We start from the raw sequence: 17,746 nt of genomic DNA, 5'->3' as shown, positions 1-17,746 counted from the left end.
CCATTGTGGTAAGCAGCATAAGGACGAGGTCCGTATGCAGACGCTTGCAGTATCAGCTCCCTTGCTGCCTCTGTTACCCTCAACAGACTCATATCACACAGGGTTGCCTAGAGGAGACGGTGGAAGTTTTCATTACAAGTATTGTACCGCAAACAATAGAGCATATGATCCCCCACCCATGGTGATTTCCGGGTCTCTCAGCCAAGGTGTCCCTAACATGCCAGAGGTTTGGGTGCAGGAATTAGCATTGAACTCAGAATCTGCAAGCCCAGGGCGACTGCTATCAGCAGAGTTAAGGGACGGGGGTGACGGCAGGGAGCTGGGTTTCCTGTGGTGTCTCATGGCTGCAACACACACCCCTCCCCAGAGCCACCTTAGACAAAGACCAGACTTAAGGAGGCTTAATGCTGGTCCCTGGTCTCCAAATATAGTCCATGTTGCTGGGGTGGGGCATTGTCCACCCGCCCACCTGTGCTCCCAAAGTGGGTTGCCCACAAGTTGCTCATGCAGCTGGGCCACACTCACCATGGCAGGAACAGCAAACCAGTTCATTGACTAGCTAGGGATACCGATTATGTTCTGGCTTGCACTTCAGTGTAATAAGGGGAATGATTTTTAAATAGCAACTTTGTCCTAGAGCCAGGGTATGCATTGACAGTGGTTGCCTTGTGCTTTGCATGCCTTACAGTGGAAAGTTTGGCCTTCAGCACAGCCTCCACACACAGCCTCCTGTCCCATGCCCCAACCCCCTGGCCCCTCCCACATCCAAATTCTGCTGCTGCTGAGGGGGAGGCGCAGAGCCAGGTAGGGAGCCTGACAGCCCTGCCAATCCCCTTCCCCCCAGCACCAGTGAGGGTGCCAGGCCATGCACTGCTGCCCACCACCCCTCCAGCACCAGCGGAGGTCCCAGGCTGCATGCCCCCACCCCAGCACCCGGGCCAAACACCCCCAGGACCCGCAGTGCCCCTGGGCAGAGCCCCCCCCCCAAGATTTAGTGAGGGGTATATAGTAAAAGTCATGGACCGGTCACGGGCCCTGATTTTTTGTTTACTGCCCGTGACCGGTCCATGACTTTTACTAAAAATACCCATGAATAAAATGTAGCCTTACTCATAATGCTTTGCCTCTGTAGCTTTCTGCTTCGAATGCTTAGAGTCAGCAACAAGGATGCACATCATACCCTGAGTGTCTGTCTGCTAGACAGGGCTGGCTCCAGGCACCAGCATTCCAAGCAGGTGCTTGGGGCAGCAATCTGCAAGGGGTGGCAGTCTGTGTGTTTTTGCCCCCAAGCAGAGTGCCAAATTGCCCCGGTGGATGGTGGTGGCAGTCCGTGTGCCGGTAGGGCAGCACGTGCGTTTCCACGGCGGCAGCAATTCGGTGGCAGCTTCTATGTTCAGCTGTCCACGGTGGCGCAGCTTCTGTCTTCCGGCTGAAGACAGAAGCTGCCACCGAATTGCTGCCGCTGCAGAAATGTGCATGCTGCCCTACAGCACACGGACTGCCCCTGCTGTCCGCGGCGGCAATTCGGCGTGCTGCTTGGGGCAGCAAAAACAGTAGAGCCAGCACTGCTGCTAGACAGATTTAGTTCAGCAACTCTGACCCCAGCAGCCTGTCTATGGCCCCACACCCTCTCTCTGGCTTCCACCAGCCTTGGTTACAAACAGAAGGGTGACTCGAACACACTCCAAGAATTTCCCCAAAACTGTGTGCTCTGCAATGTCCAGCCCCCTCCTGGACAGTTCAAAGAAACAATAAGGTTCATTTGTTCCTCTAAAGACACAAAAACCCACCAGTTTGCCACATTAACTGGAGTTTAATTCAAACACAGCACTGAGGTTTAGATTAATAGTAAAGCAATTTTATTGATAATAGGACATAGGTTAAGTGATGCCAAGTAAAAGGAATAAAGTTTGAAAGGACATAAAAGTGAAAACACCTGTAAAAGTCTAAAACTTAATCTAGGAAGAGTATTCAAGCTTGGTTCAAGATGGGTTCCCACCTATATTCAAAAAAAGAACAGGAGAACTTGTGGCACCTTAGAGACTAACAAATTTATTTCAACATGAGCTTTCGTGAGCTGCAGCTCACTTCTTTGGATGCATAGAATGGAACATATATCACCTATATTTAGTTTCCTCAGACTTCAAGCTCCCCCCTCACTCCTTTGGTCGAATGACATCTTTCTCAGCTTGCAAAAGCTCTGGCCTCTTGTGTCTGTTTAGTGATGGATACCAAAGTTGACTTCTGTCTTTGCTTATATGTCCCAAAGTTCAAAGACATTGTTTCAGTGGGCAGAATGACCTCATGCTGCTCTTCCCTTCCTAAGGGCTTCTCATTCCCCTGCTGATTTCTATATAAATGAAGCTTCCATTGTTTCTGGTCACACCTTGCTTAATTTCACTGGAGACAGGAGATATCTGCCTTCTCTCCTGTCTGGAGGGGAACCTGTCTGTCCCTTTGTTTGGACACAGGCTGTAAAGCATAATATTATTAAGTATCCATAATTCCTTATACAATGTTAATACATATATTTTACAGTGATATGAATCACTACTGTCTCATAGGCTTTCATAAAAGACCTCTCTATATACTTTTATGATACAGTAATATTGTATACAATCAGTTGATTCAATTGTTTCTCACTTGAGGTTCAGTCCCTCTTTATAGACCCATAAACCTTTGAAATGGATTCTTCTGAGGGTTACCTCTCAAAGGAAAGTTTATTCATGCTGGGAAGAAGGTGGCATGGAGTTAGATGGTGAAGGAAACTCCCTGCTCTCTTTCCCCACTTGTGTACTGAAAAGCAAATTGGTCTGTTTCCTGCCATCCCTGCTGCTTTGATGGTCCTATTTACAATGTATATGTAAATTGAGGTAAACACACATTCCTTTGTTTAGAATAGACCTATTAAATAACTCCCTTTGACGTACCTGGGTTACACACCCTTTAGTCATAATTCCAGCACATATTCACGACTCTTAATACACATTGTATGCATACACCACACAAGAATATTAATCATCAGTGATGATCATTAATGATCAATTAGTGTTGATGACTATTAAGGAATATGCATGATCATTAGTTTTCAAATGATACCTCACAAGCATATTTTGTACAAAAATTGTTCCAATAGTGTGTAGGGTATCAATATATCCCCTGTGTAAACTTATCAAGCTCAGTTTTAAAACAAGTTTGTTTTTTTGCCCCACTGCTCCCTTGGGAGGCTGTTCCAGAACTTCACTCCTCTAATGGTTAGAAACCTTCACCTAATTTCAAGCCTCAACTTGTTGATAGCCAGTTTAGATCCATTTGTTCTTGTGCCAGCATTGGCCTTTAACTTAAATAACTCCTCTCCCTCCCTGGTGTTTATTCCTCTGGTGTATTTATAGAGCGCAATCGCATCTCCCCTCAGTCTTCCTTTTGTTAGGCTAAATGACCCAAACTCATGAAGTCTCCTCTCATAAGGTCGGTTCTTCATTCCTCAGATGATCCTATTTGCTCTTCTCTGCAGCTGTTCCACTCTGACTTCATCTTTGTTAAACATGGGAGACCAGAATTGGTCACAGTATTCCAGGTGAGGTCTCACAAGTACCTTGTAATAACACTTCCCTATCTCTACTGGAAATACCTTGCCTGATGTATCCTAGGACTGCATGAGCCTTTTTCACAGCCTCATCACACTGGCAGCTCATAGTCATCCTGAGATAGACTTATACACCAAGGCCTCTCTCTTCATCTGTTGGTCCCAGCTGATATGTCCCCAGTTTATAGCAAAAAAAATTGTTGTTAGTCCTTGCACTTTGCACTATTAGATTTCCTTCCATTTCAATTACTCCCGTTTTCAAGGTCATCCAAATCTTCTTGTGTGCTGTCCTGGTCGTTCTCTCTCTATTGGCAGTACCTCCCAAATTTGTGTCATCTTCAAATTTTATTAGTGCACACCCATGTTTTGTGCCAAGGTCTTTAATTAAAATGTTAAATAGAATTTGTCCCAAGACTGATCCTTTAGGAACTTCACTAGTAACCTTCCTCCAGCCTGATAGTTCACTATTCAGCATGAACTGTTGTAGTTTCCCCTTTAACTAGTTCCTTACTCACCTTTCAATTCTCATAGACTCATAGAATCCTAGAACCACAGGGTTAGATGGGACCACAAGTGTCATCTAGTCTACCCCCCTGTCAAGATGCAGGATTTGTTGTGTCTAAACCATCCCAGACACATGTCTATCCAGCCTCCTTTTGAAAACCTCCGGTGAAGGAGCTTCTGTGACTTCCCTAGGCAGTTTGTTCCATTGTCCTTCTATTCTTACAGTTAGGAAGTTTTTCCTGAGATTTACTCTAAATCTGCTATGCTGTAGTTTGAACTATTGCCTCTTGTCCTGCCCTCTGTGGCAAGACAGAACAATTTTCTCCATCTTTTTAGGGCAGTCTTTCAAGTATCTGACAACTGCTATCATGTCCCCCCTTAATCTTCTCTTTTCCAAACTAAATATACCCAGTTCCTTCAGCCTTTTGCTCATATGGCTTGCATTTGATCATCTTTGTCGCTCTCCTCTGGATCCTTTCCAGTTTCTCTACATCCTTTCTATACAGCGGGGGTCAAAATTGAACACAGCACTCCAGCTGAGGACTAGCCAGGGCTAAACAGAGCAGTACTATCAACTCCCCTGACTTGTGTGCTATGCCTCTGATAAGCTAAACCAAAATTGCATTTACTTTTTTTTGCAACAGCATTGCAGTATTGACTCATATTAACCCCCATTTTCTCCAATTTAACTAATAATTTCCCATGTAGAAAATAACAGAACGTCACTAGCCGTCACCTTCAGCCCCCAACTAAAACCTCTCCAATGCATCAAAGATCTACAACCTATCCTGAAAGGGCAGCAAAGAATCCTGTGGCACCTTATAGACTAACAGACGTTTTGGAGCATGAGCTTTCGTGGGTGAATACCCACTTCCTCAGATGCATGTAATGGATATATCCAGGGGCAGGTATATGTGTGCTAGCAAGCAAGCTAGAGATAACGAGGTCAGTTCAATCAGGGAGGATGAGGCCCTGTTCTAGCAGTTGAGGTGTGAAAACCAAGAGAGGAGAAACTGGTTCTGTAATTGGCAAGCCATTCACAGTCTTTGTTCAATCCTGAGCTGATGGTGTCAAATTTGCAGATGAACTGAAGCTCAGCAGTTTCTCTTTGAAGTCTGGTCCTGAAGTTTTTTTGCTGCAGGATGGCCACCTTAAGGTCTGCTACAGTGTGGCCAGGGAGGTTGAAGTGCTCTCCTACAGGTTTTTGTATATTGCCATTCCTAATGTCTGATTTGTGTCCATTTATCCTTTTCCGTAGAGACTGTCCAGTTTGGCCGATGTACATAGCAGAGGGGCATTGCTGGCATATGATGGCGTATATTACATTGGTGGATGTGCAGGTAAATGAACCAGTGATGGTGTGGCTGATCTGGTTAGGTCCTGTGATGGTGTCGCTGGTGTAGATATGTGGGCAGAGTTGGCATCGAGGTTTGTTGCATGGATTGGTTCCTGAGCTAGAGTTATTATGGTGTGGTGTGCAGTTACTGGTGAGAATATGTTTCAGGTTGGCAGGTTGTCCTGAAAGATGATCCCTCACTCACAGATCTTGGGAGACAGGCCAGTCCTCGCTTACAGACAGCCCTCAACCTGAAGCAAATACTCACCAGCAACCTCACACCATACAACATAAACACTAACCCAGGAACCTATCCTTGCAACAAACCCCATTGCCAACTCTGTCCACATATCTATTCAAGTGACACCATCACAGGACCTAATCACATCAGCCACGTCATCAGGGGCTCTTTCACCTGCACATCTACCAACGTGATATATGCTATCATGTGCCAGCAATGCCCCTCTGCCATATACATTGGCCAAACAGGACAATCTCTACGCAAAAGAATAAATGGACACAAATCTGACATCAGGAATCATGTAAAAGCAGCAAAGAGTCCTGTGGCACCTTATAGACTAACAGATGTTTTGGAGCATAAGTTTTCGTGGGTGAATACCCACTTCATCAGATGCATGTTGACATGCATCTGACGAAGTAGGTATTCACCCACGAAAGCTCATGCTCCAAAATGTCTGTTAGTCTATAAGGTGCCGCAGGACTCTTTGCTGCTTTTACAGATCCAGACTAACACGGCTACCGCTCTGATATCAGGAATCATAACATTCAAAAACCAGTGGGAGAACACTTCAACCTCTCTAACCACTCAGTGACAGACTTGACAGTGGCAATTTTGCAACAAAAAAACTTCAAAAACAGACTCCAAAGAGAAACTGCTGAACTTGAATTAATATGCAAATTAGATACAATTGATTTATGTTTAAACAGAGACTGGGAATGGTTGGGTCATTGAATCTATTTCCCCATGTTAAGTATCCTCACACCTTCTATGGGTCATCTCGATTATCACTTCAAAGGTTTTTTTTCTCCTGCTGATGGTAGCTCATCTCAGTTGATTGGCCTCTTACAGTTGGCATGGCTACTTCCACCTTTTCATATTCTCTGAATGTATAAATATCTAGCTTCTTGCTGTATGTTCCAGTCTATTCATCCGAAGAAGTGGGCTGTAGCCCATGAAGCTTATGCTCAAATAAATTTGTTAGTCTCTAAGGTGCCACAAGGACTCCTGTTCTTTTTCCATGTAGAAATGTATCAAATGCTTTACTGCAGTGGTCACCAACCTATCAATCTGCAGTGGTCACCAACCTATCAATCATGATCAATTGGTCCATCCTGGTGTTTCTGCCAGTTGATTTTGATCTCTGGGCCGCAAAAAGTCTGGCACCGCAGCTTGCTGTGTCCCCATGCTGCTCTTGGAAGCAGCTGGCTGCTAGCACGTCTCTGTGGCCCCGGGGTGGGAGGGAGGAAGTCGGCTCCATGTGCTGCCTCCCACTCCCAGCACCATCCTCAGTGGGAGCTGCGGGGGCAACACACAGAGACCCACTGCCCGCCTCCCTCGTAAGGGGTGCAGAGACATGCCAGCAGCCAGCTGCTTCCGGGAGCGGCGTTGGGCCACAGCAGGCAAACAGCCTGCCTGAGCCCTGCTGTGTCACTGACCGGGAGCCACCTGTGGTAAGTACCTCCCAGCTGGAGCCTGCACCTCACACTCCCTCCTGCACCCCAACCCACTGTCCCAGCCCGGAGCCACCTCCTGCACCCAAACTCCCTCCCAGAACCTGCACCCCTTACCCTCTACTGCACCCAACACTCTGTCCAGCCCGGAGCCTCCTCCTGCACCCAAACTCCCTCCCAGAGCCCACATCCGTCATTCCTGCACACCTGTGATGAATTGGGGATTTTCCCTTGTTATGTTGTATGTGAGCCTATGTGAGTCTTAGGGCTTGTCTACATCAGAAAGTTGCAGCGCTGGTGAGGGAGCTACAGCGCTGCAACTTAGGAGGTGTACACATCTGCAGGGCACCACCAGCGCTGCAACTCCCTGTTTGCAGCGCTGGCCGTACTCCCGTTTTGTCTCGGGTGTAGAGGATCCAGCGCTGGTAATCAAGTATAGACACTTACCAGCGCTTTTCTTGACCTCCGTGGACTAAGCAGGTATCCCAGCATACCTGAGGAAGCCTCTGGTAATCAAACTGGTCTCCTTCCCCAGCTTGCTCTCGCGTTCCCCGAACCCCGAGCAAGCAGGTCTCCTTCCCTGAGGTTTGCTGGGTGGTTCCGGGAACGCGAGAGCAAACCGCGGCGAAGCTGGTCTCCTTTCCCGGTTTGCTCTCGCGTTCCCCGAACAAGCAGGTCTCCTTCCCTACGGTTTGCAGGGTGGTTCGGGGAACGCGAGAGCAAACCGCGGCGAAGCTGGTCTCCTTTCCCGGTTTGCTCTCGCGTTGCCCGAACAAGCAGGTCTCCTTCCCTACGGTTTGCAGGGTGGTTCGGGGAACGCGAGAGCAAACCGCGGCGAAGCTGGTCTCCTTTCCCGGTTTGCTCTCTCGTTCCCCGAACCCCCGAGCAAGCAGGTCTCCTTCCCTGTGGTTTGCAGGGTGGTTCGGGGAACGCGAGAGCAAACCGCGGCGAAGCTGGTCTCCTTTCCCGGTTTGCTCTCGCGTTCCCCGAACAAGCAGGTCTCCTTCCCTACGGTTTGCAGGGTGGTTCGGGGAACGCGAGAGCAAACCGCGGCGAAGCTGGTCTCCTTTCCCGGTTTGCTCTCGCGTTGCCCGAACAAGCAGGTCTCCTTCCCTACGGTTTGCAGGGTGGTTCGGGGAACGCGAGAGCAAACCGCGGCGAAGCTGGTCTCCTTTCCCGGTTTGCTCTCTCGTTCCCCGAACCCCCGAGCAAGCAGGTCTCCTTCCCTGCGGTTTGCAGGGTGGTTCGGGGAACGCGAGAGCAAACCGCGGCGAAGCTGGTCTCCTTTCCCGGTTTGCTCTCGCGTTCCCCGAACCCCCCTTGAAGCCGCCCAACAGCGCTGCAGTGTGGCCACATCTAACAACACTTGCAGCGCTGGTTGCTGTAAGTGTGGCCACTCTGCAGCGCTGGCCCTATACAGCTGTACTAATACAGCTGTAACAACCAGCGCTGCAAAATTTTAGATGTAGACATGGCCTTACTGTTTTGCATGAATGCTGTGCGTGCCTCAGTTTCCCTGTGTATTGCACCAATACCTAAGTGGTGGGACTAAGCATGTGTGACTTCTGTGGGGGTTGCTCCAGCTGCCAGCACCAATACTATGGTCATCCCTTCGTAACCTGAGACCGAGGAGTGGGATGCAACCAGGTGACTCTTGGCCTGGGAAGCGAGACAAAGGCTGGAGGAGCAATGGGCAGGGCAGGGGCCAGGCAGCTGGAAGCAAGTCAGTCTCAGTTAGCTTGGGGCCCAGGGGGAGGACCAAAGCCCTGGTTCCCCTCTCCCTAAGATGGGCTTGGCTAAAAATCACTGATTTCTGTGCTAATAAGTTCTGTGCTCCTGTTGACTAATAAACCTTCTGTTTTATCAGCTGGCTGAGAGTCACATCTGACTGCAGAGTTGGGGCACAGGGCCCTCTGGCTTCCCCTGGGCGGACTCGCTGCAGGAAACGCTTGGTGTGGAAGGGGATGCTGAATGCTCTGAGGTCAGACCCAGGAAGGTCGAAGCTGTGTAAGTTTCTTGCCCTGGAGACTGTATGCTCAGAGAGAGGAGGTTCCTCCAGAGTCCTGACAGGCTTCGTAGGGAGTAGTTCCAAAGCATCATCCCGGTGATTCGTGACAACACCTCACAGTTAAGAATGTTATGCTGATTAGTGACAATCCCTGAAGGATTTTGGATCTATAAACCACAAATGACATTAATATAAAGTAAAACTCATGAAATGTCCAAGCAGCAAAGAGTCCTGTCGTACCTTATAGACTAGCAGACATACTGGAGCATGAGCTTTCATGGGTGAATACCCACTTCGTCAGATGCAAATGTCCAGTGGATTCTATGAGATTAGGTGCAGTGTGACAATAAGACTCCGGCACCCAAACTCCATCCCGGAGCTTGCACCCCTCACTCCTGCTCCCCAGCTCCCTGCCCTAGCCCGGTGAAAGTGAGTGAGGGTGAGCGACAGAGGGAGGGGGGGAATTGAGTGAGTGAGGCGAGGCCTCAGGGAAGGGATGGAGCCTCAGGGAAGGGCTTGGGTAGATCCTGGGTTGATATTAAATTCAAGAAGTGATCTTTTGCATAAAAAGATTGGTGACCACTGCTTTACTGAATTCCACATTGATTAGATCTACTGCATTTCTTTTGTCTAGAAGATCAGTTCTCTTCTCAAAGAAAGAGATCAGGTTAGTCTGACACACTCTACCTTTTGTAAAACTGTGTTATATTTTATCCCAATTACCATTTACCGCTATGTGCTTAACTATTCTCTTTCAAAATTTATTCTAAAACCTTGCATACAAGTGAGGTCAAACTAACGGGCCTGTAATTATCCAGATCACTTTTTCCCCCTTTCTTAAATATAGGGAACTATATTAGCAATTCTCCACTCACAAGGTACAACCCCCAAGTTTACAGATTCATTAAAAATCCTAGCTATTAGGTTTGCAATTTCATGTGCCAGTTTCTTTAATATTCTTGGATGGAGATTATCTGGGCCCCTCAGTTTGACTTTGGCTTCCACATTGGGTATGGTAATTTCTATTTCCATATCATCGTTTCCATTAGCCTCCCTGATGCTGCTCCCAAGCTCTTCATTACCCTTATTAATAGCAAAGGCAAAATATTCATTTAGGTGTTGAGCCATAGCCAGGCCTAGATTATTTTTAATGTCCACCACCATCCTTATTGGTTAGCAGTCCCCCTTCTTCTTTCCTTGTTTTATTTTTATTTATATAGCTGCAGAACCATTTACTAATTGATTTTAGTGTACTTTGTAAGGTCCAACTGTGCTTGGCTTTTGTCAGTTCTCACTTTTTCTTTACACATTTTGACCTCCAAGGAGGTAGATTTTCTTTCTAATCTACCCGTTTTCCATTCCTCGCAGGCTCTCTCTCTCCTTTTTCGTAATCACCCGTTTGAGATGTTTGTTCATCCAGTTTGGTCTGCAACCCTTCCCAATGAATTTTTGTTTCTTTGCTTGGGATGCAGGCTTTAGACTGTTTCTGCAACTTTAACTTAAGGTAATTCCAAGCCTTTTCCACATTCAGATCCTTGAGTTCAGTCCACTTCCCTGACTACTTCCCTTAATTTTTTAAGGTTTGCCCTTTTGAAATCAAGGACCCTAGTTGCAGACTGGTTTTGTTTATTTTTTTATTTAGTTTAAATTAAAGAAACTCATGATCACTCACAAGTTGTCCTCCATAACCAGTTCTTCTCTGAGGTCCAATACTAAATCTAAAGTGGCATCATCTCTTGTCAGTTTGGTGATTACGTGGTGAAGAAATCTATCAGCTATTAGTAGCATATTTATCCAGGAAATTTAAGTATCCTATAATCACACAATTCCCAGTAGTATTCATGTCATTAAAAACATTAACGAGGTCTCTATCCATATCCAAATTGAATTGGGGGGGGGTCTGTTACAGTCACCAAGTACTATCCTACTGGAACCTCTATTACCTTTCTTCTCCAAAGTGATTCTGACCCCAACAGATTCCATTTTATCCATTCCATCACTTCTAATTTCTTTACAATCTACCTCATCATTAATATACAGTGCTATTCCACCACCTTTATCTTTAATACTACATACTCTTCAATACCTGTATTTCTGTCCTGGCTACTATTCGCCCATGTTTCTGTTATCCTTATAATATCTGGTTTCACTTCCTGCACCACTAGTTCTAATTCCTCTATTTTGTTACCCAGGCTCCTTGCATTGGTGTTCAGACATGAGGCGCCCCCCCTCCCCATGGCAGCTCCCCACCCTCCACCCTGAGGCACTCCTCCCGTCCCAGTTCACCCCTGCTCCGCACACGAGCACGAGCACCCCGAGCACGCCGTGGCTGCTTCACTTCTCCTGCCTCCCAGGTTTGCAGCGCCAATCAGCTTAGGTGCCAAAAGCCTGGGAGGCGGGAGAAGTGAAGCAGCTACGGCGTGTTCGGGGAGGAGGCGGGGCAGGGATGAGCTAGGGTGGGGAGTTCCCCTGCATGCTGCCCCCCATCTTACTTGCTGCAGGCGGCCCTCCCCATGCTCCCCTGCCCCAGCTCCCTCTGCCTAAATGCCGGCGGCGACCGCGGCGGACGAAGATTCGTCCGCCAAGGTCGCTGCTGAAGAAAATGGCGCCCCCCAAATCCCAGTGCCTCACCTAAATGGTTGCACTGGCCCTGCCTGCACTGCCCTCAGGCCCAGCTCGGTTCCTCTGCCAAAGAGCAGCACATGTGACACAAGCAGAGGCATTCCCATAGGAGGCATCACCACAGAGCTGTGGGCTCATCTGCACGGCCTGCTTCACCCTGGGTGGAAGGGCCTGCTCCTGTCCCCAGTGTGAGTGCCTGATTCAGCCCAATGGTGCAGTTTGTTCACATCAGAGAAGCATCATGAATGATCAACCTGAGTGTGGATTTTCTATAGCAGGTTGGGTTCCTGAGTCAGTGCAGGGACTGAGAGGGGAGGCTTTGCACCTCCCTGATGTGATGCTGGGGCAGGCAGGAGACAGAGAGGCCACAGTAGCAGGTCAGAGCAGCCTGCGGACAACCCTAGCTTGCCCTCCCTACCTCCCACTGCCATAGTCCCTATAGGCATCACTGTACCAGGGGATCCCTAGGGTGCAGGCCTGTCTCTTCCTAACCTCGATCTGCCCTGAAACATCCCCTGTGCCAGAAGAATCTATGGGGTTGGCACTGAGCCCCTGGTGCAATTCACCCAAGGGAGCCATGCAGCCCCTTGGTGCCAGCTCAGCTTCACCCTACTCTGCACACACAGCAGGTGCAAAGCGACTGCACAGGGCAGGAGAAGAAGCCTCCTTGCTTGAGTCCTCTTGAGCCTGCCTCTCTCTATTTTCAAGAAAACCAGGAAATTCAAACACAAAAGACACTGTAAAAACAGTTCAGGTGGCTGAGAGACAGTGACGCAAAACCCAAATGCACAACGCTAAGAAACACAGCACAAAACCATTCACCTACATCCCTCCTCTTCTCTCTCTCACTCACACACTGCCCATTCCCCCAGCCAACCAGTCCTACTCAGCTATTGGCACCACAGTCAGACCCTTAACTCTGCCTTCCGTGGAATGCCACGAAACAATGCTTACATCTCCTGAACAAAAAGCTACATAAAGAAATATGCATAGCAGAGATCAGCACATGCACCCTGCTCAGGACACATGACCAAAGGAGCCCCAGTGACATCTAAAACTATTCATTACACCCCAAAAAATTCTACATAACAGCTGAAGCTTACAAGTCCTCTCATAAGCTACCTGTCATCATTTACAAACAAAGTCACAGCACACAAACACTGCAATCTGTGCAATTATGACTTACCAAATTGCAGAACTCATCAAAAAGATTGAGATGTAATATTGCTCCACATAAACAAATATGCTACCCTACAAAATCAAAATAACTTGGTTGGTAGCCTACAAGTGTGAGATGAAGGTTCAATGTCTTCATATAGCAATGCCAACTCCAAAATACTGCCACATTTACACCTACTTCTACAAATACTCTTATCATTGCGCAGATTTCCCATCTTAAATTCATACTGAATACATTCAAAATAAATGTTTATTTAAAAAATTCTTTAGGTGACACCTCTATTGGGAAAAATACTGGTAACATATTGTAGTTCACAATATTAAGATTACAAACAAAAAGGACATATTAGTTGTGATTCTTGACAAGTCCTAAACAGAAATAATCCAGATTCAAGCTAACCATGAGAAACACAGATTAATCCCATAGGAACACTGGCATTAAACAGGCCCTGTCTACAGGTGTGTTTTGATTTTGTAAACACTTCCCTGCTGGGCTAGCCTGGGGCTTACAGATGGCAGAGTTAAGGGTATCTGGGTGGCCTGTGAGTGTGGATAAGTAGAGCAGCTTTTCTCTGGGAATGGATGGTATCTGGGAACAGGGATGTGTGGGGCTGATGTACCGAGATACATGGTGTTCACTGTGTTGTGTGTTCCAGTTTTCCATTGTTGTCCCCTAGCAACTTGTTCTCCTTGATGTTACCTTAACACTGCACACAACCCCTTAGCAACTTGTTTTTTACCACTGTAACCTGTGTCCCTGGGGACACCCCTGGGTGAGTCACCGCAGCAGGGACTGACCCTGAAATCTCTGCTTCCCTATGCATGAGCTGCTGCCCCCTGAGCTAAAAACCCCACTGCTTGGCCAGGCTACAGCTCCTCAGCCTCCACCTCCGGCTCAGCCAGGCTGAGGAGAGAGAGCCTCGAGGGTGGGGATGGGTCACAGATTTCTGAACTAAGGTGGGAACCAGAGAGGTTCCCTACTGGTGCCGGGCCCGCCCAGGGACCTGGGACACTAGCATGGCCAGGCTGGGCACTTCGCTAGCTCCCTGGGCTGCTAGAGACTGGGAGCCAGGCCAGAAGGGGGGCAGCTGCAGGGGTAGGTCCCTGCCAGCCACCAGGACTCAGAACCGCAGAGGGGAAGGGGCTGCTCCTGGGCTCCCATCCAGCCGCCCCCGTACTGGGGCTCCCCACACGCGGCTCCCTTACCTCCTCCACCAGGGCGGCAAAGTGCTCCAGGGAGGAGGCAGGCAGGTCCCCGTAGAGCAGCTCCTCGGGGCCAGGCAGGGCGCTCAGCGGCCCGGGCCCCCTGCGCAGGAAGAACAGCGCCTTGCCGTGGCCGGGGCTGGCAGGGAGCTCGGTGCGGAGCACCACCTGCCCCACCAGGCTTAACGTCACCAGCTGTGGCAGCGGCTGCCCCACGGCGCCCTCCAGGAAGCCCCGCAGCAGGGGCTGCGCCTCAGGGCTGCCTGCACAGCGCTCCCAGCGCTCCAGCTTCAGCCGCAGGATCTGCACCATGTGCTCCCCGAGCAGCCGGACGCAGGTATCCGAGGTGGGGGCGTCCCAGGAGCAGCGCCAGGGTTTTTGGCGCCCTAGGCAGGGGTCCTTCCTCACTCTCAGTCTTCGGGGCACTTTGGCGGCAGGTCCCGGAGCGAGTGAAGGACCTGCCGCAGAATTGCCACCGAAGACCCAGAGCGCAAAGGACTCCCCGCCGCCAAATTGCCGCCCCCCCAAATCCTGGTGCCCTAGGCAACCGCCTAGATCGCCTAAATGGAAGCGCCGGCCCTGGGCCACATTGAAATGCATGTTTGTGCCCAGTTTACCAAGCAATCTAGATTGCTCTATATCAGTGTCCTGTCCTCTACCTTATGTACTGCTCATTCAAACTTTGTGTCATCTGCAAACTTTATCAATGATGATTTTATGTTTTTTCCCTAGTGATTGATAAAAATGTTAAACACTGTAAAGCTAAAAACTGATCCCTGCAGGACCCCCCTTGATACACACCCTCTCAATGATGTTTCTCTGTTTATAATTACATTTTGAGACTTATCAGCTAGCCAGTTTTTAATCCATGACCATTTTATGGTTTTGTGCTCTCACGGTAGGTTTGCTGTGGGGACTTAATCTCACATGCAAGTCACTGACTATTCCTTTCAATGACACTAAGAGTCTATCCATACCACAAGGAGGCCAATAAAAATGTTAGATCTCTGCATGCTGTAGTGACTCCTGCCTCCCTAAATGATAGAAGGGTTCACCACCCCAAAGCAAGGGAACAGGAATCTGGGACAATAGATGGGTAGTGTACAGGATTTCGGTAGTATCCCATTAAATAGTTTGTGAGCCCTCTAGTGGTGCTCACTGTGTTCTCTGTGTTAGAAATCACCAGAAATCAGTCAGAGCAGCAGTATGTGTATATAGCTAGGGCAGCATGTTGTGTGTGTATTTAGTAAACACAATCATTTGGGACCCAACTCTGCCTGTGTGGCTTCTTCTGTAAAGAACAAAAGACATGCCATTATGTCTAAGAGGGGAACCTCCCAGCACACACTTTTCTGTCTGTGTTCACCATCCTTCAGACATTGCAGGCAGGATAAGGATTAGCCTCCAGGAGCAATGATGGGAATTTTGGACAACTGAAGGAACTGGTGTCTGACTCATAACTTCCTGTATCCCATCCCATTCTTCCCTTCCCTAGATATGGGCCTGGTTTAGGTGGTAGAAAGTCAGAGACATAAAGGAAGTTTCCAGAGAAAATGGTGGGATCTTTACAAGTCATCACATTGCGCAAAATCATATTTTGTAAACTTTCCAACTCCTCCCTTCCCCTATCTTGCTGGTTCAACAAGCTCCACTCCGGTAGGATGATGAACTCTGCAGTCCCTTACTCCAAACAAGAGATGTGGCAAAACCAACAACAGGCATCTTGAAGGCAGCAATGGCAGTCTGCAGCTAAAATACACCTGGGGGAGCGGGGCTGACCTATATTATCTATAATGGCCCCTAATGTCTATGAACCCCCCTTGAATTTGCCCTCCATAGCCCCCAGCTGACCTAGCTGTCTCCAAAATCTGCTCTGTTTGGTGGATTATGAGCCACATGAGGGAGTATTTTAGCACCATGAGATGCCACAGATGTTGAGCCCTAGCGTTTCCTGTGGCAATGGGTGAAGCTGATCATTCCCCAAACATTGACAGCGAACTATGTTTTCTTTCCATACTAACACAGCTAAGCTTCAGGTCACTGAAAACCTCCCCTGTGTCTCAGTTTGCCTCCCTTATAGGTCCCTTTCATTCTATCTCACACACAAAATCAGTCATAATAGGTTACATACAAAATAGGTCAAATGTACATGAGGCCAGACTGGAAAAGAGTCTGTTAAAGGCAGATAACAGACATGATATGCGTGTCAGCCACACAGAAGGCTCCTGTGCCCAGACAATTCATCTTCCCCTTGAACTCCTAGTCTCTTAAACTCAGAATATTAAGATCCACAGATTACCAGGTCTTTCTGTCAGACATGATCCTGGGGTTTCCATCGCAGGTGTATCTCTTTTTGAGGTTCTTTAAAACACTGCATCTGGGATTACACCATGTCAGTACTAATGAGAAAGATTTCCTCCCAGAGCCCAGCTCAGGATCACACTCCCAACTGTATTGCATAATATTTGTTTTTCTTTTCTGAGACTTTGAGGAAGTAAGAATCCCTCCTGCCCTGCTGAAAATCCAGAGTCTGCTCAGTTGCACAGGTGGGCCTGTTCAGCAAGCCAATGGAGAGACTCCGAATTTACAGAGGTGTAACTGAGAGCAGAATCTTGCCCACTGTATCTGGCAGGGACATTTTACTCTTTCACATACATCCAAAGTTCAGCACAATCGCAAGCAGTGCTCAGTGTTTTTCACATGCTTAGAAACTTTAGCTTTTGCCCTTCCTCCGCACAAGAGAAATAGGAGAGGAGCCCAGGACCTACCATGTTCACAGTTACTTCACTGCAGGCAGAAACATAGTCATAATTGCAGAAGATCCAGCAACCAACAGGACAATAGGCAGACTACTCACCCTGATTTAGTCCTTGCATCCAAAGGAATTAAAGCCCTTGAAGATGAGGTCTCATTGTTTAAGCTGTTTCTTAAGGGAGGCAGTTGCTTTCTTTATATCACAAGATTCACTGAGGTTCAGTAAGAGAGAGAGAGAGAGAGAGAGGAAGGCAGAAGGGGAGGGACTGAGAGAAGGGCCCAGGGGCCGTATAGAATGACAATGGAAGGAAATGCTTTATCAAACCTAGAAAGCCTGGCCAACCGGGCCTGGGAACGCAGCAAAAAAAAGGCTTGGAGAAGAAAAGTTAGCTAAGCTGTTCTGGGTGCCTCTCTTGGCTATACATAGCCCCGCTCCCCACCAACCCCTCATAACACAGGCACAATGCAAGATGATGGAAACTGTCAGAGGCAAAGCATTTTTTGATTAAGAAAAGAGAAGTTTTGGCATTTAAAAAACAAAAAGGAATTGGAATCCAAAGTGCTCCCCTCCTCCCCCGACTCCAGCCTTCCAAGTTTCTATGAGTCAAATGTTAGCAATGTGTTACCGAAATGTTACTAATCTGGTATGCAGCATCTGAGAGGGTTTAGCTAATAAAATTTGTGTTTGTGGGCTGGGGGAAAGTTGTCATCAGAGCGCATTTTCTCCCTTTCTTGAAGTGGGGGAGGGAAGAGTCCAATATCTTCTTTGGGTAGGGTTAACTAACATGTAAAGCTGACATTATACTGATTTGGAGTTAACCCACCATTCTCTGCATGAAACACAAGGGGAGGTCACATAATT

The 17,746-nt window shown here is 48.1% G+C and overlaps 1 protein-coding gene across 1 annotated transcript in view; it reads right to left on the bottom strand.

Annotated features, from left to right (window-relative positions):
* Positions 1 to 17,154, bottom strand: part of HDAC7 (histone deacetylase 7) — a 255,735-nt gene extending 238,581 nt beyond the window's left edge. Inside the window, exon 1 of the mRNA XM_030546206.1 lies at positions 16,988 to 17,154. Coding sequence (XP_030402066.1) covers positions 16,988 to 17,006 — 19 coding nt within the window. The 5' untranslated portion in view covers positions 17,007 to 17,154. The remainder of the gene's footprint in view (positions 1 to 16,987) is intronic.
* Positions 17,155 to 17,746: the final 592 nt, after the last annotated feature.

This window comes from Gopherus evgoodei, unplaced genomic scaffold (genome assembly GCF_007399415.2).
Source record: "Gopherus evgoodei ecotype Sinaloan lineage unplaced genomic scaffold, rGopEvg1_v1.p scaffold_42_arrow_ctg1, whole genome shotgun sequence".
NCBI classification, from domain to species: domain Eukaryota; kingdom Metazoa; phylum Chordata; order Testudines; family Testudinidae; genus Gopherus; species Gopherus evgoodei.
This window is presented reverse-complemented; position numbering and strand designations above follow the sequence as displayed.